Genomic DNA, 24,202 nt, shown 5'->3' on the forward strand with positions numbered 1-24,202 from the left:
ATTACGTCAGTTTTCTAGGTCATCCAGATCTTCTTGTATGATATTCTGGTCCTCCTCTGGATTGGCAATACCTCCCAACTTTGTGTCATCTGCAAACTTTATTAGCACACTCCCACTTTTTGAGCTAAATTCATGAATGAAAATGTTAAATAAGATTGGTCCCAAGACCAATCCCTGAGGAACCTCCCTCAAGCCTGACAGTTCACCATTCAGTATGATCCACTGTAGTCTCCCCTTTAAGCAGTTCCTTACCCACCTTTCAACTCTTGTATTAATCCTCATCTTCTCCAATTTAACTAATAATTTCCCATGTGGAACTGTATCACATGCCACACTGAAATCCAGTCAGATTAGATCCACTGCCTTTTGTTTGGCTAAAAAATCAGTTACCATCTCAAAGAAGGAGATCGGGTGGGTCTGGCACACTCTACCTTTTGTAAAACCATGTTGTATTTTATCCCAATTACCATTTACCAGTATGTCCTTACCTACTTTCTTTCTCTTTCAAATTTGTTCTAAAGACCTTGCATACAACTGAGGTCAAACTAACAGGCTTATAGTTTCCTAGAATACTTTTCCCCCCTTTCTTAAAAATAGGCACTATATTGGCAATTCTCCAGTCATAGGGTATGACCTCCCGAGTTTACAGATTCATTAAAAATCCTTGCTATTGGGCTTGCAATTTCATGTGCTGGTTCCTTTAATATTCTTCGATGGAGATTATCTGGGACCCCCGATTTGATCCTGTTAAGATGTTTGAGTTTGACTTCCACCTTGCATGCGGTAATTTCTACTTCCATATCCTCATTTCCATTAGCTACCTGCCACTACCCCTAAAATCTTCATTATCCTAATTGAAAACTGAGGCAAAGTATTTGTGTAGGTGTTGGGCCCGGCCTAGATTATCTTTAATCTCCACCCCATCCTCAGTGTTTAGAGGTCCCTCTTCTTCTTTCCTTGTTTCTTTTTATTTATACAGCTATAGAATCTTTCACTATTGGTTTTAATTCCCTTTGCTAGGTCCAACTCTGCTTGGCTCTTGGCAGTTCTCACTTTATCCCTACACTTTCGAACCTCCGAGTGGTAGCTTTCCTTGCTGATCCATCCCTTCTTCCATTCCTTATAGGCTTTCTGCATTCTCTTAATCACCTGTTTGAGATGCTTGTTCAGCCAGCTTGGTCTGTAACCCTTCGCTATGAATTGTTTCCACTTGCTTGGGATGCAGGCTTCAGAGAACTTCTGCAACTTTGATTTAAAGTAATTCCAAGTCTCCTCCATATTCAGATCCTTGAGTTTTTCAGTCCAGCCTGCTTCTCTAACTAATTCCCTTCGTGTTTTCAGATTTGCCCTTTGGAAATCAAGGCCCCTAGTTGCAGATCGATGTGTGTTTATCCTTCCATTTAGTTTAAACTGAATTAGCTCGTGATCACTCCAACCAAGGTTGTCCCCTACAACCAGCTCCTCTCTGGCCCCAGGAAGTCGCGAGACCTCCTTGCCAACCTCCTCCTGGCTCTGGCCAAAGTCTCCATCTACAATACCAGGAGGAGGATGTTGGACGAGGGGGTGCTCTGCGACTGCGGGGTCTATTTCCGTTCCTCCCTAGTTTCACGCATCCGGGCAGAGTTCCACTGGGCAGCATCTGCTGGCTCCCTCAACAGCTTAGAGGAGCAGTGGGCGCTGTCCGGGGTTTTCTGCTCGGTGTCCCCATCCAGTATCCTCGTTTTGAACCTCTGACCTTCACTCTGATCCCTGTTTTTCATTAGTTGTCCCCCGCAATCAGTTGGTCCCTGTGTCCAGTGGTCCCACCCATTAGGCTGGGGAAGGGACCTTTAGCAGTGGGTGGGCTTGCGCCCTCCCACTTCCCAGGTTTTTCCAATATGAGCTCCTCTCTACTCACCCATATCAAATCTAAAATGGCCTCACCTCTTGTAGGTTCAGTGATTATTGGGTGAAGAATCTGTCAGCTGTCACATCCAGGAAAACCTAGACCCTATGGTTATTAGTAGCATTTCTCCTCCAATCTATATCTGGGAAGTTAAAGTCTCCCATAATCACACAATTCCCAGTATTTCATTAAAAATAAAAGAGATTTCTATCCCTATCCAGATCGGATCCTGGGAGTCTGTTTCACACCCCAAGCATTATCCCAGTGGAGCCTCTGGTACCTTTCTTCCCCAAAGTGTTTTTACCTAAATAGATTCTGTTTTATCCATTTCATCACTTCTAATTTCTTTACAATCTACCTTGTCATTAATATACAATGCTACTGCAGCCCTCTATCTTTATTTCTGTCTTTCCTGAATAGCACATACCCTTCAAACCATGTGCTCCAGCCATGACAACTATCCCACCAAGTTTCTATAGAAACAATAGAGGGATAATAATCCCTCTCACGTCTGGTTTCACCTTCCTCGACCAGTAGCTCTGCTTCCTCCATTTTGTTACCCAGGCTCCTTGCACGGGTGTACAGTTATCTTCATTGTTTCTTCTCAGCTTTGCCCAAATTCCTCACCGGATCATCGCCGATATTGCCCACCTGATTTAGTGCCATTGGAATCAGCGCTGTCTTTCCTCTTGATGTCCACTCTCTTGCCCTTTGGTGTTCCTTTCTCCATTGCTGTATCCTCTGTTACTTGATTTTCCTCCCGCTCAATATTTGGATCAGGTGTTGAGATTACATGAGCATCTCCCAACCATCTCCCCCAAATTCCTAGTTTAAAGCTCTTTTAATCAGTTGTGTCAACCTCCATCCCAGAAGTCTATCTTCATCCCTACTCAGGTGGAGCCCGTTCCAGGAGAACAGTCCTCTGTCAGTGAATGCCTCCCAGCGGTTGAACATCCCAAAGCCCTCCAGATGCCTGAGCATCTGTTGATCATCATCATCTTGTCTCACCTTCACTCTCCTCTTCTGGGGCAGGTACAATCCCACTGAAGATCACCTAAGCCTCCATTTCCTTAAGTGTCTGTGTCATTTGTTCCCACATGAAGGACAGTCAGTGGATTCTTTCCTGTTCACATTAGGATCCTCTTTGGCCTCAGGTCCACATCCCGTATCTTAGCTCCGGGCAGACAGCACAACCTTCTGTTCTCTGGAACAACTCTGGTGACATGCCTGTCTGTTCCTCTTGGTAGGGAGTCCCCAATCTAATAGACCTTCCTCTTCCTGGTGTTGGTGCCATTCTCCAGCTTTCTGTTCTTTCAGCCTGCCTTTTGTCCTTTGCTCTCACTTGCAATCTTCTGCGAATCATCATCTGTGCTCCTGGGGCTCCGAAATCCAGCTATCTCCATTGACTTTTCCCTTCTTCTTGTAAGTGACTAGCTGCTCTTCTCTTCTTCCTGGCCCTCTCGCCTTCTCTGCCATGCCCCTTCACTTTCCAACTCCACAAACCTTTTCCTCAGCTCTATTTCTCCTTCACTCACCAGTTGTTTCCTTGGCTTGTTCTCATAATCACATGCTTCCACTGGCCCCTTTTATCCTCACAGTTCTCCAGTCCAGCTTGCATCTCCAAGTCTTAGAGTTTTCCCTTCAGCCTCCTCTTGCCTTCCCTTCTTCATCCATGCAAATCCCCTTTGAAATTCAACCACAGTTTCTACCTGCATCTCCAGACCTTGGACCCTCTCTTCCATCACATCTGTCAGCAGCACCCCACACAAACAAAGCTCTTTTCAGGTACCTGCTCCAGGATAATGTACCTCCCGCAACTTCCCTATCCAGTCATCTTCATTGTCTCTTCCATTTCTTGGGTCACTACTACTGCTTCCTGCCTCTGTAGCTGTGATAGCCTCCGCTCCTGCTCCTGCTCCGTCAGGATGTCAGGGTTTGGCCCTTTGGAAGGTTTGCCCAGCTCTGGGTCACTCTGAATAGGACCAAGCATGAAAGCAAGGAGCTGGGCTAACGCAACGAATTGTAGCGGGGCGATCAGTTAAAGCGTCTGGTTGGCAAACAGAGCAATCGGCATGTGTGTGGCCGTTGCTGACAATTTTCGGAAGAGCCTAGAAAATGGGCATCAGGGCAGGACCTCTGTGCAGAAAGGGCGGAATTGACATCTCCTGGCACAGGGAATGGGAACTGACATACACTTTGCTGGCACAGGGAAAGGGAACCTGGACCAAACCTTAGTGAGGCTATCCTGCTCTGAGCGGGTCTTGTTCCTCACAGCCGGCACTGGGTGAGGAAAAGCTGTCGATTAGCAGCTACCGTGACAAACCACCAGTGCAGAGCCTGGCACCAGAGACCCCAACATGCCAGTTCCCTGGATAACGTACACCGGACCCTCGCTAGAACACGCGTCTATATGGTGCGAATTCGCATATAACGTGGTCGCGGCCATGAATCCCAAATTTAATGACTTTAATTGGAATTCATTTTAACGGGGTCCCCGCGTTAACGCGGTACCGCACATGGATCCCAAATCCCGCGTTCTAGCGAGGGTCTGGTGTATTTGCATAATTGTCATTTTCTTATGGATCAAATCCGGAGGGTCACATGCCAACTCTCACTGAGGTCACTTGGCTAATTCCCCAAGTCCATGCTCAGCCCTTGCTCGGGCAAAGCGCCCAGTGAAGCCAGCCACAGATACTGGAACAGATCCTCCGCTGGTGTAAATTGTCCTGGGCCCTTTGTCGCACTACAAAGGTTGAGCATCTGTCCCGCTGAGCACAGACAGAGAAAAAGGGCATTAGGATTCGGTGCTAACAGTTTAATCTGTTTCTGCTTGAAACAGTCTGTGGTTTCTCTGGTTTGTTACATCCTCCAGACAAAGCAGCAGTTAACCATGGATGTGCTGTGAGACAAACCAGACAGCACTGTGCTCCTGGACCATTCTGCACTGCCTGCCTGCCGCAGCCCATCCACAAAGCATGGATTTTATACAGCCTCGGGGCTCAAAATGGAGTTGGTGCTCCTCAGAGTTGCCAGGGGGAGAGCCCGGGGAAGATGAAGTCCTGTTTGTAGGCCTGGCAGAAAAAGTATCTTCCCCTTTCCCCATGGCTGTGCCTCAGGCCTGATCTAAAGGGACCTCCCTCAGGATTCAGTCAGCTCAGTCCTTCTCCATTCCAGGGAGCCAGTCTGTGTGGGGCCAGGGGAGTAGGAGGGGTTTTTGGGTATGGCCACAGGACTAAGAACCTCAAGTCAGCCCACAATAGCCTCCCAGCTAGGCCCAGAGACAGCCCTAGAGACAAAAGGCCCCATGCCCCAGACCCTGGCATCCCGCCCCCATTCAAAGCATTCTAGTCTCACGTGTCATGCCAGCCTACCTGTGTGACGTCTTGCGTGCAGCGCGGGGTCTGCAGCCTTGCAGAAGGACGGTGGCGGTGTATGTCAGACTCTGTATTGCCTGGTGACGTCAGCATCTCTTCTTCTTGGTTGTGCATTAAACCATCATTTAAGGTTGAATCTCCCTCACCACTGGGATCTTTTCCATCTCTCATTGCTCCTCCATTAGCTGTCTGTTTCAGGGAGGCGGGGCAGCCCAGGGATGCCTCAGCAAAGCTCACGATTTTCCTTACCTTTGGGTGCCCAATAGATGCTCCCTGGGCTTCCAGCCCTGCTCCGTTCCCCAGGGGGGCACTTCTCTCTTCTCTTCCAGCTCCATCCCCCGAGGCCCCTTCTGGATCCGGAGCAGCCTCTGCCAGACCTTCTCCAGGTGGATGTCTCTCTTCCTTTGCTGTTTCTCTACCATTTCCATCTCCCCTAGCTTTACGGTCTTTGTCCTCAACAGCATTTAACGGGCCACCCCTAGGACTGTCTGCACTGTCTTCCACTTTCTCCCCTGTGTGTGCTTTATCTGGCACGAGGCCCTCCTTCGGGGAGGTATCCGCCACTGAGTTTTGATCCTCTAAATTTAAATGACCCAGTGTTATATTTTCTCTAGTGCCTTCCTTGGCTTCCTTTCTTGCTGGCACCAGTATCTCCTGGCTGGATGTGTCCAGCACTGCATGTTGGTCTCCCTTTAAATGCTCCTCTACAACCTTGTTTACAGTATCTCCTTCTGCCTCCTCATGTGCTGGCCCCATGATCTCCATGGGGGAGGTGTCCACCCCCCAATGTTGATCTTCTTCATTTAAATGGCCCCTTATATTGTTGTCTATAGTTTCTTCCTCATTCTTCCCTGTTTCCGCTTTGGCTGGAACCACTGTTTCCTGAGCAGAACGAGCGGCTGCTGTATTTTTCTCTCCATTCTCAGTCACTGGAATCTCTCCCATACAACACGGCTCTTCTAGGGTTGCTGATCCCACCTCCGTGTGTTCATCTGCGTTCTCCATGTCTCCATCTGCTTCATTCTTTACTGAGACGGTTTCTGCCTGTTGCCAATTCTCACCACTCCGCTCTAATTTCTTGAGGAGTCTTTCATGCTCAGTTTCCCAGTGTGTCTGCTCTGCTACCCCTCCAGACGTCTCTGGGCTTCCACCTTCTTGTGCTTCTGCTGCATTTGAGAAATTTTCAGTCTGTAATCTAACCCCTCTCGCTTCCTTATCTATACACACTCCAGCACCTTTGGGCTGGAGCTGTCTCCAGGATTCTTTGATGCTCAGAACTTTAGTACTAGTCTGACAAAGGTCTAGAGCTGCTATTAGTCGTGTGCCCTCGCTCACGCCCAGGTTTGCAAGAGGGCTGCTCACAGACGCACAATCCAGGTAATGTTTCTTGGCTAGACTTCGTATTTCCTCTGTCCTTTCAACCGGAATCCTCCATTTCCTGGAACTGGGGGGAGGATTCTCATCCACGGTCTGTCCTTCTCCCATCGCAGCTGAGCCTTCAGACAAGTCCCACTTAGTTGCTCCTGTGTGTTCCTGCAGAGCCAATAAATTACTGGAAGAATTGCTATTTGACAGGTTTTCCATGTTACTCACTGAGAGCAAAGTGGGGCATGTCTGGGTCCTGTCCTCCAGGCCTACAGCTGCCTGTTGACTTTCTGCTTCTGTGGAGGGAACTCTGTCTGTTATGTTTGAGTCGGGAAGTTTAAAACCTGCCTGAGTTTCTTCCAGTACAGAGTTGGCCTGATCGTCTGCAGTTTCTGCTTCTTCTGTTTCCACCTCTTGCCCTTCAGTTGGATCTTTAGATGGTGCTAAATGATTTAGCCCAGTACAAAGTTCTCTTGCTTGGGCTTGGCTCTCTAGAGGGCTGGTCTCCTTTTCATGGTCCCCTTTAAAGTCCTTCTCTGCTTCTGGTTTGCGTGCTGCTGCTCGGAAGGGATCTGGCGCTGTCTCCTCCAGAGTGTCTGGCAGTCCCACACATGGCTGAGGCTCAGGACATGAAGGCAGCTGCTCCTTGCCCTGAGCTTTCCCGCTGGCTGTATGCGCCACCGGCTCTCCATTGATCCCACCTGGTTCGCTGGCATTTTCTTGTGACTTCAACCCACCAAAGAACGACCTGCGTCTCATCAGCTTCAGGACGTCAGAGGGCTTTCGGGAGGGGAGCCTCATGGAGCCGCGCAGCTCCCGGGAAGCTGCAAACATGGGCGCGGACTTTCGCCTCATTTGTTTCAGGAAATCAGAAGCTTTTTTTGTCCTCATCTGGGGACCATAGGGGACTGAGTCCCCCTGGATACTGGTGTTGACCCCAGGTCCTTGGAACTCAGGCTGGCCAGCAGGGAGAGGGCTCCCTGTCTGATTCTTAGGAGATCCCGTTTGCTCTTCCTGTTTGCTCTCCTCTGCTGGCGGAGCGGAGTGGCTGGCTCGCTGAGCCATCATGTCCATCTCCCTGCCAGCTCCTGCCATGGGGAGGGATTGCACTTCCCTCCCATCCAGGTTCTGACTGTGCTGGGACGGCGTTTCCTGCTCGTGGTGGCTGCTGCTGGAGGCCTTGTAGAAGGAGCCTTTGTGGTCATGGTGTGGCTGTTGGATCAAGAGGAAGAGAAAGGTTAGAGATAGCTGCAGCTTCTTGTCGAACACCCAAATCTAAACCGCGACCTCATGAAACCCCCCTATCTAACCCGGAGGAGCCATGGGGGCAGATGCTCAGCTGGTGCCAATGAAATCAATGGAGCTGTTCCAGCTTGCACCACCTAAGGACCTGGCTCAGAGCGTCACCTGATCCCGAATGGCCGGGCAGGGAGGCAGGAGACGCCTGAGGACCGTCCATACAGCACGGCCCATGGAACGTTCCCTCCTGCTGAGGCAGGTGACAGCCAAGCACAGGGAGCGCTGAGGCCCAACCCCCCTGCGCCCTTGCACCCCCCTTACCCCCCAAAACCACACCCCGGCTCGCTCTACTCTGCCCCCTCTCCCCGTTGCTCGCTGGTGAAAAGTGGGAGGGCCAGGGCCCCCCCTTTTCCAGTGCCACTGAGTATGAATCACCATAGCAAGTGGGTGAGAAACCCCTGGATGGCTGGGGAAGCAGAGGGGAAGGCTGGCTTAGGCCGTGGTCCATTCCCTCGTGCAGACACCCAGCTCTATTGCCCCTCCCCAGAGAGTGACAGTCACTGCACAAGGCACATGAAGGGTGGATAGGGAAACAGACGCCAGGTAGCAGGGAAGGGATCTGCCCAAGGTCACCTAGCAGATCCTGGGCAGAGCTAAGCTTAGGCCCCCAGAGGCCTGATTCCCAGGCTAATGCCCCAGCCACTACCCCCCACTGCTCTCCCGGTACAGCCTGGCTGGCGCCAGCTCACTCAGGGATCTCCCTGCCCAGCAACGTACCCACCCGCTATCACCCCCATCCTCTTCCTCGCTCCTCCTCCTGCAGCAGGTCTGGTCCCACCCACGTCCCTCCCGCAGCATGCCCGGCCCTGCCCACTCCCCCCCAGCATGCCCAGCCCTGCCCACTATCGCCCCCCCCACAGCACATCTGGTCCTGCCCACGTCCCTCCCCCAGCATGCCCACTATTGCTCCCCCGCAGCCTTGCCCATTTCCCCCCCCCAGCATGCCCAGCCCCGCCTGCTGTCACCCCCCTGCAGTACACCCGGTCCCGCCCACTCTTCCCCCCAGCACGCCCGGTCCCACCCACTCTCCCCCCCTACGCACGCCTGGTCCCACCCACTCTCCCCCCCCACGCAGCATGCCCGGCCCCAGCCTGGCCCCGCCCCCGCTATCGCCCCCATTCCCATGTGACGTCAGGCCCAGCCGGGCTTGTTTGAGGGGCAGGCGGCCTCGTGCCCCAGGCCACAGGATCGCTGATGTTCCCCTTCCTGCGCGGCCCCCCTGGGGGGAGCCAGCCTGGCCTCGAGGAAATGACAATGAGCTTCGGTTGCTGCTTACTGATGAGACATGTCCTTCCTCCTCCTCCTCTTCCACCTCTTCCATCACCTCTGCCCTGGCCTCTGCGATCAGCTCCCGCAGGGGCCGCTTCTCCGACACCTCTGCCACGAAGGGGTGCTGAGGGGAAGCAAGGGACCCGTCAGGTGCAGCTCTCCACAGAGACAGTCTCTGTGTGCCGGGCTGGGGGGCCAGGGCACCTCTTGGTGGGAGCACTGCACGTGCCGGTGGGAACCTTGAGTTTCACTGCTGAGGGAAGCGAGGGGTTCTGGGGCACAAGGTAGCAAGGGAAAGTCCCCTCGCCTGCCCCCCAGTCCCTGTCCCTGCCCTGTGAGGGAGGACGCGGCCAAGGGGGCATGTCTCACCTGCAGGAGCTGGCTGGCTGACCACCGGACCTCAGGATTCCTCTCCAGCGATTTTCTCAGAAAGTCTTTAAACTCCTCAGACCTGCAGGACACAGCAATGGATTGAAGAGGCGAAAACGCCTCCGTGCTGCTCAGCCCCTGAGCTCTGCTTTTAGCTCTGTGCTCCCCGGGGCAGCCTGGCCCAGGACCCCCCTTTAAGCCTAGGCAGGTGATGGGAAGAAGGCCCAGACTGTGGCTAAGAGGTGGCCCGGAAGCTGGAACTCCTAGGGTCTAGCCCCAGCTCCGCCACTGATTCACTGTGGGACCTTGGTCACATCCCTTGCAATTGTTTTGGCTCCGTGCCCCACCTATACCATGGGATGATGGTAACCCCCCATTGCCGGCTTGCGCTGTGGAGCAGCAGCAATGCTGTAACAAGCCCCAGGCTGTGGTTTGCAATACCTCTGTTCCCTGGAGCTATGGGTTCAAAGCTCCAGACGGGGGGCTCAGCCCTTTGTCCTTCCTAGGCGGACAGCCGGATCCTCTTGTAAACGGAGCCCTGTCTGCCGTGCATGGACAGCAGAAGCCTCCAGGTGGTTTTAGTAAGAGTCAGGGTTCACTCCCGTATTGGTGGCCAACCTTTCCCTTCCTCCCACTTGCATGCTGGTGCCCACCCCCAGAGGTGCTGCATGCCTGTGCAGTTTGGGAATTGCTGGAGGTGGGCACCCTTGCAAATCACTGCCATGACCATGGCGGTGGGTTCTCAGCACTACGTGTGTTGGGGTTCCCTGGTCAATGGACTCACCATCGCTTGGGACAGCGCAAGGTGGGTGGCTGGGACTTGGAGATTTTCAGCAGCACCCTCATGGGGTTCAGCTCGTGGAAGGGGGGCTCCATCTCGGCCATCTCGATCAGGGTGATCCCCAGGGACCAGATGTCAGCCTTGTAGTTATAGGGGTTCTCCTTCGAGGTCTCACACTGCACCACTTCTGGAGCCATCCTGCGCCCAGAGAGAGAGATGAGCTCACAATGACCTACCGATGGGCTTCCCCATCAGCATCTCCCTGAGCATTTGCTGTCACCAGCCCCATTAGAGCAGCAAATAATGAGACTGTCAGACTGTCTTGGAAGTGGCACAAAAATGAGGATGTCTTCTGCATGGAGTCCCACCCAGCCCTGCTCAGCTGGGGGACAGTACCTGTGCCATGAGTGGGTGCCAGGGGTCTCCTAAAGTGAGGAGAGTGCAGACAGGGGCATCTGCCATCCCAGTCTCTTCGGGCAGCTGGATTTCATCACATCCTGCACCTGCCAGAGCTGGTCAAAAGGCCAAGACTTTATTATGGGGAAAAAATCGTTCTTTCTGTTTTGTCAAAATTGCCCGTGAAACTTTTCACATTTCCAAGGAAAAGCCAGACTCAGAAACAGAAAACATTTTTTTTTGAAAACCATTTTCAGTTTTAAAAAAAGAGCGGTTTTCAAAATTAACCAGCAAGTTTTTACCAAAAGCCAACAATTTTTACCAAAATGTTTTCAGCTGCTGATTTTTCATCCAAAACCCTTTTTTCTGCTACATTTTCCTTTTCAACAAAAAGCCACTTTCTGCTGAAATGATGTCAATGGAAAAGATTGGTTCCAGTGTCCCCTCTTTCAACGCCCTGGAGCTCAGCCTACCACTGGAGGGACAGTACAGAGCATTTCTGATCTGCCACCGTGTCCACAGGCGACAAAGGCCAGTAGCAAACAACTTTGTTCCCAAGTCCATTACCCACAATGCCCTGCTGTTCCCAGGCAGTGCCGGCGCATACCAATATGGTGTCCCAAGGAAGGATGTCCGTCGCTGCAGGGTTTGGGAGTTTTTGGCAGAGACTCCAAAGTCAGCTACGTCATAAAGAGAAGAGAAGACAATCGATGACTATGAGTGGGAGGTTTTACTGTCTCCAGGGCCGAACTCTCTGTGGGCGTAACTCCATGACCCAGGAGCATGGCACGACTCTGCTGACTTCAGTCACTTCACGGCTGCCAGTGGAGTTACGTCAGCCAAGCACGCAGCCCAGCAAGGGTGTGACCCCCCCACGCTCGCACACACCCCTGCTACAGCTGCTCTGGGAATATGGTGCACCTGGCCGGCAGCGTCCTATATTGCCTGCTTCTAATTCACTGGAATGCATCATACAGGAGAACCCGAAGGCTCTTAACTTCTTCTAGTTTCAGAGTAGCAGCCATGTTAGTCTGCATCCGCAAAAAGAAAAGGAGGCCTTGTGGCACCTTAGAGACTAACCAATTTAATTCTCTGCCTCCGGGAGCAGGATCCTGGGTTGCTACTGGACTGCTACCGAACCCATGACACACCCCGTGCTCAGCCCGCCTGCGTCTCCTCCCCAGAGCCTCACCCAGCTTGACATCTCCTTCCAAGGTCAGCAAGACATTCCCAGCCTTCAGATCCCGATGGATGATCTTGCAGCTGTGGAGATATTGCAGGGCCAGCAGGATCTGCTTACAGGCCACTTGGATCTGCTCCTCCGTCAGACCCTTCTCCAGCTCTGAAATCAGACACCCCTGGGGAGTTAGTGTGGTAGCTAAAGCCCACAGCACCCTGGGCATGGGGCACGACAGGAGACACAGAGACAGGTTCAGGTCAGGGGTTACAGCTGGCCCAATTAGTACGGGCACGAAGGCAGCACCTTGCCAGGGATGGGGACTTCAGCTGGGCTCAGGGCCCCGTTCTACGGGCATTGCACAGCCATAGAGCCAAAGCTGGGCCCTGTCCCGAAGAGACTGTGCTCTCAATAGCCAGCCAGACACGGCCGGGGGGGGAGGGAGGGAAGGGGGGGAAGAGGGACTGAGACACATCACAACTCGTGGGGATGGGGGGCTGTCATCCCGCCCCGTGTGACCCCTAAAGCCTTAAAGATAAGAAGGTAAAGAAAAAGAATCCATCTACGCAGTATTTCTTTTTAACGAGGGCTCAGACAACCCGATGTTAATTTGTACGTTTGTCCTGCATAGTTCTGACTGGTTGCCGTTGAACTCGCTTGCATACGAATGATTTTACCAGGTGTCCCATATTCAGCACAGGGAAATATGGTCGCCCCCCTACTTACCCAGGATCGCTGCATCCACTGCTCCTCCTGGGCAAAACTCAATCAGGATCTGAGGAGAGAGCAGAGAGCCACATTCATGGCCCAGCTTCCAGTCTCAGCATGCCAGGGGTGGGGCTGGGCAGCGTCAGCAGGGGGCTCTGGCTTGTATACTCCACCGAGGGGGAGTCCCTGGTCTTCCCACCCAGAGAGCTTCACCCACGTGCTCGTCCCTCCTTCATCACCGTCACAGCCTCATTCTCAAACCCTGCCTCAACCATTCCCCGTCGCTGCTCGGCTCTGACTGCACTGCTGTGACATTGACGTTGGGGCAAAGGCCGAGCTTCCCTCGACTTCCCTCCTACATCTCCAAAAGACTGATTCCCCCCGCCCACACACACACTCACCTGTTCCTGCACCCACCCTTCTTAGAGGCTGGCTGGTAGAAATATTCACTGCGGCCTCTGAATTGCTACTACAGCTGGGGGCAAAACCACCATTTTCCCCATAAGCAATTTTGAACGAAAAGTCTTTCTCTGAAACATTTCGGCTGGACAATGTTGGGTTCGTGCGGGAAGTTTCCAGCCCAATCAGAACGATTGCAAATGCAGGGGCTAGCAGGAGACTGGGTGCAGCCGGCGTGTGCATGGGAGGAGTTATGGGTGTGACCCTGAGAGGAAGCAGAGCGATGGAGCTTCTTGGGCACAGAGACTGTGGGAGGGGCAGGCTGGGGGATTCCTGAGCAATGGAGCTGCATGCTGCTGTTCGTTCCCACTGTATTCAGGGAACCAGGCTCCGGGCGTGTGTTAGGTAAATAACCAAGATCACACCGAAAATATCCCTGATTCGTGGCATCGTGGCATCATGCTAATGGGACCCATCCTGCAGGGCTCGGAATGGTGGCACCCGGCTCAAGCCCAAGGGGCAGTCGCCTGATTATTTTTTAAACTGACCAATTTTAAAAAAAATCTATTTTGTGTTAAGGCTCCGGTTAAATCACATGCCCTGGGGTTACCTTTGTGGGGTCTGCCTCCCCCTCTAGCTTTCGTCCTAAGGCTCACCAGGGAACGCCTGGCTCTGAGATCACCCACACTGGGAGGTTAGGCCAGCCCACCTGGCCCCACAGCTCACCCACAGCCTGCTGTCCCAGTACAGTGCGTCCAGCAGCTTGACAATGTTTGGGTGATCGCACCAGGCAAGGATGTCTATCTCCACCACGTAATCTTCCAGCTCCTCCTCACTCTGCGTGTCAATCACCTTCGCAGCAGCCAGAACCCCTGTCACCTTGTTTTGTGCCTGTTGAGACAGATTGAACATGTACAAAGCAATGCAGGTAGGAATCAACCCAAAGCCCTGCCCAGCCACCTTGGGAACAGCCAGAAGCTGAGAGTCAGCACTGGAAAGTCTCCCTAGCACCCTCAGTTCACATTACTCAGCACTTTTCATATGAGGATCTCAAAGCACTTTCCAAATGTTATACTCGCAGTGTCACTCAAATGCAGCCACTTCTGGAGTGGAGGCTGGCAGCCAAGTAGTGTACAGCACAACCATAGGGAGAGGGGAAATCTAGCAAACAGGCCACAGGGCAAACCCAAACTCTCACACAGAGCAACTGGATTGCTAAGGCAACTCTCTCAAAGGCGCACACACGGTGTGCAAAGTATCTGTCAAGCTGTAAAAGCTACAGGGTCAATTTCTTCCCCTCTGAGCTGTGAACCCTCGATTCCCAGCTCCTGTAAGCGAATCTGGCTCCCTCCTCCAGGGAGCTGAGTGACAGCTAAGGCTCTGTAAGCAGCCACACAACTCATCACTGGAGGAGGAGGCGATTGTTGAAGGTTCAAAGAGGAACCCCAGCAGGCTCCATATATATGGTGTCTCCAGATGAAATCTGCTCAGTTTACAAGTAAAAAGCCATTTTCCCTAACAGCTGCCCCTGCAAATGCAGTCCAGGATCTGAGAGTCAAGCTGGGCTCTTCCTTCTTGCGCATCCTCACCCATAAGAAAGCTCCTGCAGGTCACATCCTACGCTCAGCCCCATCGGTGCCACCCTCTCATGCCACTGCAGCTTAGCGAATAACTCTCTTGCTGCGGCTCAGTGCTGGGATAGATAGCTTCCCAGGGGGGGCCAGGACAGCATGAGGACATGCTCATGTCTAGGGACGTTCAGGAATTGCTTGATCACACATCCCAAGGAGCTGGTGACCCGCTCTCCCATCCTGAAATATGAAGAGGCAGCCATGCAACGTAAGGCCAGCGAGACAGGTTTGGGGCATCCCTCCTACCAAAGGGACTGCTCGTAGTTTTTGGATACAGGTCACTGTCACCAGTGGAACAAAGACACATCCACACTGAAAACACATGTCTTGCAATAACGTTCCCAAGTGCGTTCAGGGATGGAAAACCGTTTGAGTAGTCTGTGACCCTCCCCCTCCAGAGAGCACTGAGACGGACGCGGCTGACTGTTTATCCAGAACAGCCCTGCAACAGGAAACTACCGCCGCTGAACAAGCATGTGAGACAGAGAGACACAGTTATCTGCCAGTATCAAGGCAGGAGCTGGAAAGAATCTGAGAACAAACTATACAAGAGAAAGATTTACCAGGGCTCGTGTCCGTCATTCCGTCAGGGCGGCCAGACGCCAGGCGAGAAGCTGCACCTGGCTCTTAAGAATATTCAAACTACTGAGCCGATAGGAGCGTACAAGACAGCATCATATGTAAAGGGAGTCGAATCATAACACTGAGAACATAAGCTCTCTGAAGAATACATCAGAGCCATTCTACAATCAAAGCCTGTCTTGGGAAAGCCAGAGATGCTGTATCCTGGCCAAATATGACAAGGACATCAGAGACCTGGTGAGCAGTTGGGACAGGTAGAGAAATGCAGGTCAAGCAACAAAATTACGCAATGAAAATGCACAACTTCCCCGCAGAGCTTGGAGCAAAGTAGGGATGGATCTTTTCGCGGCAAACCACATGGACTACCTCATTATTATAGACTGCTGTTCAGACTCCGGAGAATGAGATGAACTGTGAGAAACTATCACCGGGACCATCCTAGACACAGCAATGAAGCATTTCAGGGAGCATGGGACCCCGAACTGTGTCTTTTCAGACCATGGACCCCAGTTTAATTGCAGTGAGTTTGTGCAATTTTCCCAGCAATGGGAATTCAGTCCCATCACATGGCACATGGCAAAGCTGAATTGACAGTGAAACTTGCTAAAACTCTTTTAAAGAGAGCGGCACCAAACAAAGGAAGGAGATGGCAAGCTATTCCTTGGTGGAAGAACACTCCCAGAGAAGGGCTCAGTAGCAACCTGGTACTAGGCTTGACGTCAAGAGGCACATGTACCTTGGTGCCCATAGCCCCACCATTACTATAGCTGGCAGGGTTAGAAGGAGAAATAGACAAAAAGAGAGAGACAGGCAAAGGCCAAAGCTAACTATGACCATGACTCCCAGTACTACAAGTGGGAGATCCTGTCGGGCTCAGACTATTTCCTCATGACAGACATGCACTTGGAAGCAAGCTCCATGAGTTGAACAGGTGAATTCTCGTTCATATAATTCAGCACATATTGTACTGAAACCGCAGATCTGTACTCTCCCACTGAACACAAGACATAAACAGATGTGAAGGATGGTGCAACACAGTCTCCTTGATCGGCAGGGCAGGGAAGGAACACAAGCCAATGACCTGACTGTTGAGATCAAAATAGACCCTCAAAAGACTACACCCAGCAAGAATCAAGTGCAAGGCTTCTCCTGTCATCACAAGAAGGATTTGCACTTGCTCCAACATCACAGAATCTGGCAAGAACAGGGCTGATATTGCAGAAATACACATTCCTAAGAAGTGCTAGGCACAGAGCACTCATGCAAACACATCCCGATATCAAGTGGTACCAAAACATCCCGATATCAAGGATGGTACAAAAACATTCCCCAAAGATAACAGGAACACACTGACCCCTGCTAAAGATAAGGTCAGGATAACAGTACGTAATAAAGATGTTTTGATCAAACCAACATGTGCAAGGTGATGGGTAACAACTAACCACGTCAGGGGCCAGTACTAACTTGTTTGTACTGAGGTATAAAGATGTATCTCAGAGGGAGTATCTTTGTCTAGCCTAGCGAAGAACGGAAAGTCCCACCATTCACTGAGCTAGTCCATTGTTATGGGCATACATGTATTAGTGGTCTGGTAGAGTCTGCGGGATACTAGTACTGTGCTTTGTCAACAATAAACCTGGCTGCGTGCCTTTGTCCCTTAACAGATCTTGTGGTCATTGGGTGGTTCCCATGAGGTCTGCTGTGGCAGTACACAGAGGGAACACACATGCAGCCAAACATCTAAGCACACTGGTGACCCTGACCACTGAGCTGGTAAGTAAGTGAGCTTTTTGCATTTTAGATTAGGAAGGGATTTGAACTCACAATGAGCAAGCAACACACAAACTTAGCAAGCAGAACAGTCCCCCTTGAGCCATTCAGGGCCCGTAAGGAAGAGCTTGCATTCCCTTAATGTCTCTCTCTGCACATGGGCCACATCTCCAATTGGCACATGAGCCAGAACGGCTTGGTGTGCACCCCTGTGGAGACCCAAATGTTTTTGGAATAACACTGGAACTTGTTTTCCCCCCGAGAGCCAGTGAGTGGCGTGCTCTCCATTGGGGTAGCCCTCAAGCATCTGGGACCCTGGTATGACCATCTCAGGCTCAGCCCGAGTTTGATCTCTAGCCGTGCACAAAGTTGCCAAAACATGTCAACTTTAAGAACAGCTGTTGGGGGGGGGGGCTGTATCTCAGAAATCACTTGGGCAAGTGGCCCCAAATTAGGATCACTGACCAAAACTATTTCACATTTGGGGACAACGTATACCTTCAAATCAGCAGCACTGCTATGGGTACCCGCATGGCCCCACAGTATGCCAACATTTTTATGGCTGACTTAGAACAACGCTTCCTCAGCTCTCGTCCCCTAACGCCCCTCCTCTACTTGCGCTATATTGATGACATCTTCATCATCTGGACCCACGGAAAAGAAGCCCTTGAGGAATTCCACCATAATTTCAACAATTTCTATCCCACCATCAACCTCAGCCTGGACCAGTCCACACAAGAGATCCACTTCTGGACGCTACAGTGCTAATAAGCGATGGTCACATAAACACCACCCTATACCAGAAACCTACCAACTGCTATACCTACCTGCATGCCTCCAGCTTTCACCCTGACCACACCACACGATCCATCGTCTACAGCTAAGCTCTACAATACAACCGCATTTGCTCCAACCCCTCAGACAGAGACAAACACCTACAAGATCTCTATCAAGCATTCTTACAACAACAGTACCCACCTGCTGAAGTGAAGAAACAGATTGATAGAGCCAGAAGAGTTCCCAGAAGTCACCTACTACAGGACAGGCCCAACAAAGAAAGTAACAGAACGCCACAAGCCGTCACCTTCAGCCCCCAACTAAAACCTCTCCAGCGCATCATCAAGGATCTACAACCTATCCTGAAGGACGACCCATCACTCTCACAGATCTTGGGAGACAGGCCAGTCCTTGCCTACAGACAGCCCCCTAACCTGAAGCAAATACTCACCAGCAACCACACACCACACAACAGAACCACTAACCCAGGAACCTATCCTTGCAACAAAGCCCGTTGCCAACTGTATTCACATATCTATTCAGGGGACATCATCATAGGGGCTAATCACATCAGCCACACTATCAGAGGCTCGTTCACCTGCACATCCACCAATGTGATATATGTCATCATGTGCCAGCAATGCCCCTCTGCCATGTACATCGGTCAAACTGGACAGTCTCTACGTAAAAGAATAAATGGACACAAATCAGATGTCAAGAATTATAACATTCAAAAACCAGTCGGAGAACACTTCAACCTCTCTGGTCACTCGATTTCTGACCTAAAAGTGGCAATTCTTCAACAAAAAGGCTTCAAAAACAGACTCCAACGAGAGACTGCTGAATTGGAATTAATTTGCAAATTGGATACAATTAATTTAGGCTTGAATAGAGACTGGGAGTGGTTGAGTCATTGCACAAAGTAAAACTGTTTCCCCTTGTTTATCCCCCCCTCCCGCCCCCAGTGTTTCTCAGACATTCTTGTTAACTGCTGGAAATGGCCCACCTTGATTATCGCTACAAAGGGTTTTCTCCCCCCCCTGCCCCCCCACTCTCCTGCTGGTAATAGCTCATCTTAAGTGATCACTCTCCTTACAGTGTGCATGATAAACACCCATTTTTTTCATGTTCTGTGTGTATATAAATCTCCTCATTGTATTTTCCACTGAATGCATCCGATGAAGTGAGCTGTAGCTCACGAAAGCTGATGCTCAAATAAATTGGTTAGTCTCTAAGGTGCCACAAGTCCTCCTTTTCTTTTGAGAAAAACTTGGGCCTCCATGAGGTGCCCCGAATTTCAAAGCAACCTGAGTAGCCATGTAAACTTGAGAGCATTCAGAAGAGTCAAGCTTTACACAATGAGTTGGTCTTAACCTTAACCCTAGTAGAGCTGGCAGGCCGCTCCAGCATCTGGGCATGTGGAGAATTTTCCTTTCCGGACGTGCTTGAGGGGAGAGGCCCGGAGGTGTAGAGGAAGGAATCAAGCCTGGATTTTGCCCGGCCTTGGCTCTCTCTCCCTTTATCCTTGATCACTGAACGTTCAAGAAGCAGTGGACGCTGGCTCCCTCTCCCCGAGTGGGGCTGGCCCGGCAGGGCTAGGCGGAGTGAAGGGCAGCAAAGAATTGTTTTAGGCCCTAGAGTCAGCAGCTGTGACTGACCCACGCAGAGGGTGGAGAGCTGCTGAGCAGGACGTCAGACTCACTCTCGAACGCTTCTGGGCACCTAGGTCCCTGCCAGGCTGCTGCAGTTCACTGGTTTGCTGGCTGGCGTTCTCCTGGCCGGAGCTCATGGCTCTGCGAGATCAGTGCTCCAGGAAGGCTGGGCGCAGCGGGCAGGGGCTCCAGAGTTAAACCTCACAGCCAGGCTCTGCAGGACAGCGGGGAGCTTGGGACTGCCTGTGCAGGCCCCGGTTTTGGGGCAGCCCTGTTCCTTCCCCGCCCCGGGGCTTGGCTCTCTCAGCAGAGGAGCTGAGACATGCGCACTCTGGTGCACGCTCGCGGCCCAGCGGAAGTCGTTGTGGTTTCTTAATTACCAGCGATTCTTGCTCTGCTAGACGCCTGGCTAGCTGCTGGCAGGCAGCGGTGCTATGGTAATGGTTCTCGCCATACACCGGGGCTGACGAAAGCCTCCACGCTAGGTAGCAATTCCAGAGAGTCCCTGCTCCCACCGGCCCACCACTGCTGCCTCCCAAGCAGCTGCCTGCAGGGAAGTGGCCGCACAGCGCCTGGTTTGCACCGTGGGACGTGGCAGGTCCCCGAATCTCGGCTCCCATCAATACGCAGCCGAGCGGGGCTGGCCCAGGATCGGTCCCCCAGCGCTTTGTCCGGCCTAACAGCAGGTCTCAAAGCACGTCACACAGGAAAGCTGTATCCCTGCTTGCCACGGGGGGGGAGTGACCTACCAAAGCTTAGGCGGCAAGGCCCAGAACCCAGGAGTCCTACTCCCGCGCTGTTACCTACCCACTAGAACACGCGGTCTCTGCGTGAGCACTCCCAGACCCGCGGGGGCTGCTCCACAATCTAGAGTCATCGGGCCAGAGCCCCAGCTGGTGTAAGCGGCCTAGCTGCAGCTCACGCCCACTGAGGATCTGCCCCCTAGATTTCAGGCCAAAAGGGTCCGTTTTGACCACCCAGGCTGACCTCCTGGGTCGCACAGGCCAGCACCTCAGCCAGCGCCTCGCAGCCCGCCAGGGCCTGTCACTGAACCAGCCCTGATGTACCACGTGCCGAGGGACCATTGCCCGGGGTCTGAACCTCCTTTGCTCCCAGACAGCCGCCCCTCCTCGCGTAGACACCCTTCACCGTTTCCTCTCCCCTGCCCCACGGCTGTGACACACCTCTCCCCGGGGGCCGGTCCGTCCCTGTCGTCTCCCCACACAGCCGCCCCCCTCCAGCCCCTGCCTCAGGTCTGTTCAGTGGCCGAACGAGGCACCGGAGGGCCCTGGGGCAAGAATGAGTTAGGGGCTCCCTTCCTGAGTCTGAAATCCACCCCGTTCGGCCCCCCACAGCCCCACTCCAGCCGCATCTAGCTCCTCTCCAGCCCCCCAACCCCCACCTAGCTCCTCTCTAGCTGCCGCACAGCCCCAACGCAGCCCTCCCATCCCCAGCTCCCCTGACGGCCCTCCCTCCCTCCCCTCCAGTTCTGATCCAGCCCCCCAGCTCTCCCTCAACCCCACTCCAGCTTCCTTCAGTCCAGACCTCAGCTCCCTCAGCCCCAACCCAATCACCCTTCCCGGTCCTTTTAGCTCTCTGATCCACCCCCCCCCCCCCACCTCAGGCCTTCCGCCAGCTCCCCGCCTTGGTCCCCTCCAGCTCTGATCTAGCTCTCAACCTTCCCCTTCTCTTCCCTCGCTTCCATCCCCGCTTCCCCCTCCCATGCAAAGCAGCTAATGCTTTGACCTTGCGCTCCATCTTGAGCAGGGTCACGTGGGCTCTGCTTTCCCCAGGGGTCCCGCTGGCTGGATGCTCATTACCGCGTGGGCCCTGGCATGGCTCGCACCTTTGTAGCCAAACCCCTGGTTTTGTTGGTTTGCTCAGAAGTTCCTCCAATTTGGCAACATCCTTCTGGGCGCGAGGTGCCCAGAACGGCAGCCGGTGTCCGAGGGGCAGGGGGAGTCCCGCCAGACAAATTAGACAGGGATAATACACCTCTCCCTGGAACACCCACCAAGGTGCCTGCGACTTGGTGTCTAAGTGCAGAGCACATCTAGGAAGGAGTCTCGGAGTCCAGCGACATCTCCACCCTCCTCTGGGCACCTGGGAGAGGAAGGGTGGATTTCATTTGTCCATGGGCCTCATTCCTAGAGAAAGTCTTTGTGCCTGGCATTAGCTCTAACTGGTGCTTCCAATGCCAGTGGCCTGACTACCCCGTTCCAGCACCATTGCTAGCTTATGGTACAGCAACGGTCAGACTGGCTGAGAAACCACAGTGCAGACCAGACCCAGAGACAGTCCAAGTACTCCCAGGAGCCACATCCTCAGCTGGTGCGGACTGCCAGAGAAGGCATGAAGTCCATGGAGCAGCATCAGCTGGGGGTGCAGCCTCTCGGCTCTCCTCAGCATGCCTGGCAGGAGAGGCGTGGCTGCTTTACCCCGAAAGAGCATGGCTTGGTCCCCTTTTCCTCAAGACCTTGAGGTCCTACTGCTCCCACAGTGTGTAATGTCCTGCCTGCAGCGGGTCAGCTTCCAGGCAACGTGGAAATTCCCACATGGTTCTCAATGCTTCCGTTTGTACCTCTCTTGGCCCCGGTTCCCCAGTGCAGTGTTCCGGTTCTAGGCCAGGCCAGTTCACTCCAACCCAATGGCACACTACTGCCAGGAACCGGCTGCAACCTGGTGCTGAATCAGGCCTGTAGCGTTGATACATATCCCTGCACTGAACATTGAACAGATCTTGACTTGCCACCCCCGTCCCCATTACCCTCGGCGCACTCACTACTATCTAGCAACCAAAAGTGGGCCGAGGCTCAGGCTCGGACACCACTCCCCAGGGGCAGTCCAGGCCAGCCCAAGAGGACACATCCAAGGGCGTGTGCCCACACTGATGGTCCCCATGCCAGCTGCTGTTCCTGCTATGCCTGGCTCTGTTGCATTCAAACCTATAGATGAGGGTGTTCTGCCGTCTCTCTCGTATTGCCTGGGGCAGGAGGAGGGAGGCAGTAGTCAGGCACGGGGCATGCTAGCAAGGCTAAAGCCAGGGGAGTCCCTGGACCAGCAGCTGGTCAATTAAAACCTTCCGAAGGCCCTCGGTGCTGCTAACTGGGAACCACCTGCAGCCGCAATCTGCCTAGCGTCTCAGGCCAGCATGTTCAGCAGAGGCTTCTGGGGGTGGGTGCCCAAGCCTAGAGACACCCTGGGGCTGCGTTTCAGAGGGGCGGAGCAGGGGCAGCAGGACCGAGGGGCGGCGGGAGCCCTTGCAATGGAAATATTGGGTGGGGGGGATCTTTGTCCCCCGCCATGTTTTCCAGCCCCACCACTCTCACGTGGGCAGGAGCAGGACCTGGAGGAGGGGCTGGAGTGGCCGTCACAGCGCAGATCAGATTGGTCACCGGGGAGCAGGTAGGACTCCCCTGCCCAGCCTGGTCCCGCCTTCCCGCCATTGCGGGTGCCAGCCAAGAACCCCGGCCCTGGGGGGGAAGGCGCGTTTGCACCAGTCGTCAGGGTAGGGCACAGGCCAGGGCACTGGGCCCTGGGCAGAGGGAGGGGGGCGAGTCTCCCAGAATCAGAAGCCGCTTCTGGCAGAATAGGTGCAAGCCTCTCTCAGCAGAGCCATTTCCTTTTCCAGACACGCACTCGAGGGCTCCAAACACCACCCCGACACAGGCCCCAGCATCCCGCCCCTGGGGCTCTTGCCTCCAGCTCCCCTGTCCTCCCACGCGCAGTCCTGGGGATCTGGCCCCTGGGGAAGCCCAGTTTCATGCCGAGCCCGGTAGCCTTGCTGAGCCCTTTGCTGGTGCACACGGCAGGCCCGTGTGCAGCGAGGGCACGGAGCGGAGCTGCAGCTCTGCCGGCAGTTTCCTGTTCAGAGCTCACGCTCTGCCCTGCGGTTTCACGGCACGCAGACCCTCCCTCCCCCAAGCTCTTTAGCACAACCAAGAGCTTATAAAGGGGCCCAAGGTCAGGCCCTCACTTAGTTCCTCCCAAAACACAGCAAGGCCCAGTCCCGCACTGAGGAGCCAGACAAGCCGCTCCCTTTCCACTACATGATGATCGTTACCCACCAATGTACGTTTGTGGGTCAGGTTCACCTGCCCGTCAGCCTCCACCTCCAGGCTTTGCCCACTGCCATGGAAATGTTTCTCCCCACAGCGTGGACAAGGGGAGGCAGGCAACTCGCTCGCAGCCTGACCCTGTGTGGACCAACATGTTCAAACCTGGCGGGCTGAAGCCAGAGTGAAGCTCATAAATTAGTGCTCTGCACCCCGCAGCTCCCAGCTTTAGGCTCCCCAGTTTGGAAATGTTGGCCCTGGAGCACCGGGAGGTTGCACCTCTGAAATGCAGGCTCTGGGCCTCGAACCTCAGTGCCTCAGTTTCCCTATCTGTACAAAGGAATTAATATGCAGCTACTTAACAGGGCTTCGTGCGGATTAGTGAAGGATTATGGAGAGCAGTGGAAGAGCTCAATTGTGAGGTTTTGTTATGAATATCAGCTTGATAAAGAGAATTCGGGAAGTGGCCCATTGCACATTATTAAGGGAGGAGTACAAGATATGAGCACACTAAGAAGGAAATATCAGAGCCCAGATTTCCCAAAGTGACTAGTGATTGTGGGTGCTGCCCCGAGCCTCCTTCAAGGGGCCTGATTTTGGGGGGGGGGCATGGTGGGGGGTTGCAGCCCTCTCAGAAAATGAGGGCCCTTTAAGGTGTCTCAGCTGGGCACCCACAATCAGGAGTCCCTTCTTAAAACCATGGCCCAGAGGTA

At 53.3% G+C, this 24,202-nt stretch overlaps 1 protein-coding gene across 1 annotated transcript in view; it reads right to left on the reverse strand.

The window, feature by feature from the left end:
- LOC144257747 (uncharacterized) overlaps positions 1 to 24,202 on the reverse strand; it is a 42,765-nt gene that overhangs the window by 18,026 nt on the left and 537 nt on the right. Inside the window, exons 2-9 of the mRNA XM_077805868.1 lie at positions 13,749 to 13,913; positions 12,642 to 12,690; positions 11,931 to 12,080; positions 11,346 to 11,418; positions 10,346 to 10,540; positions 9,562 to 9,643; positions 9,200 to 9,316; positions 5,257 to 7,836 (exon numbers count right to left, since the gene is read on the reverse strand). Of these exons, the coding sequence (XP_077661994.1) occupies positions 5,257 to 7,836; positions 9,200 to 9,316; positions 9,562 to 9,643; positions 10,346 to 10,540; positions 11,346 to 11,418; positions 11,931 to 12,080; positions 12,642 to 12,690; positions 13,749 to 13,913 (3,411 nt within the window). The remainder of the gene's footprint in view (positions 1 to 5,256; positions 7,837 to 9,199; positions 9,317 to 9,561; positions 9,644 to 10,345; positions 10,541 to 11,345; positions 11,419 to 11,930; positions 12,081 to 12,641; positions 12,691 to 13,748; positions 13,914 to 24,202) is intronic.

The sequence above is a fragment of the Eretmochelys imbricata genome, chromosome 26 (genome assembly GCF_965152235.1).
Source record: "Eretmochelys imbricata isolate rEreImb1 chromosome 26, rEreImb1.hap1, whole genome shotgun sequence".
NCBI lineage: Eukaryota > Metazoa > Chordata > Testudines > Cheloniidae > Eretmochelys > Eretmochelys imbricata.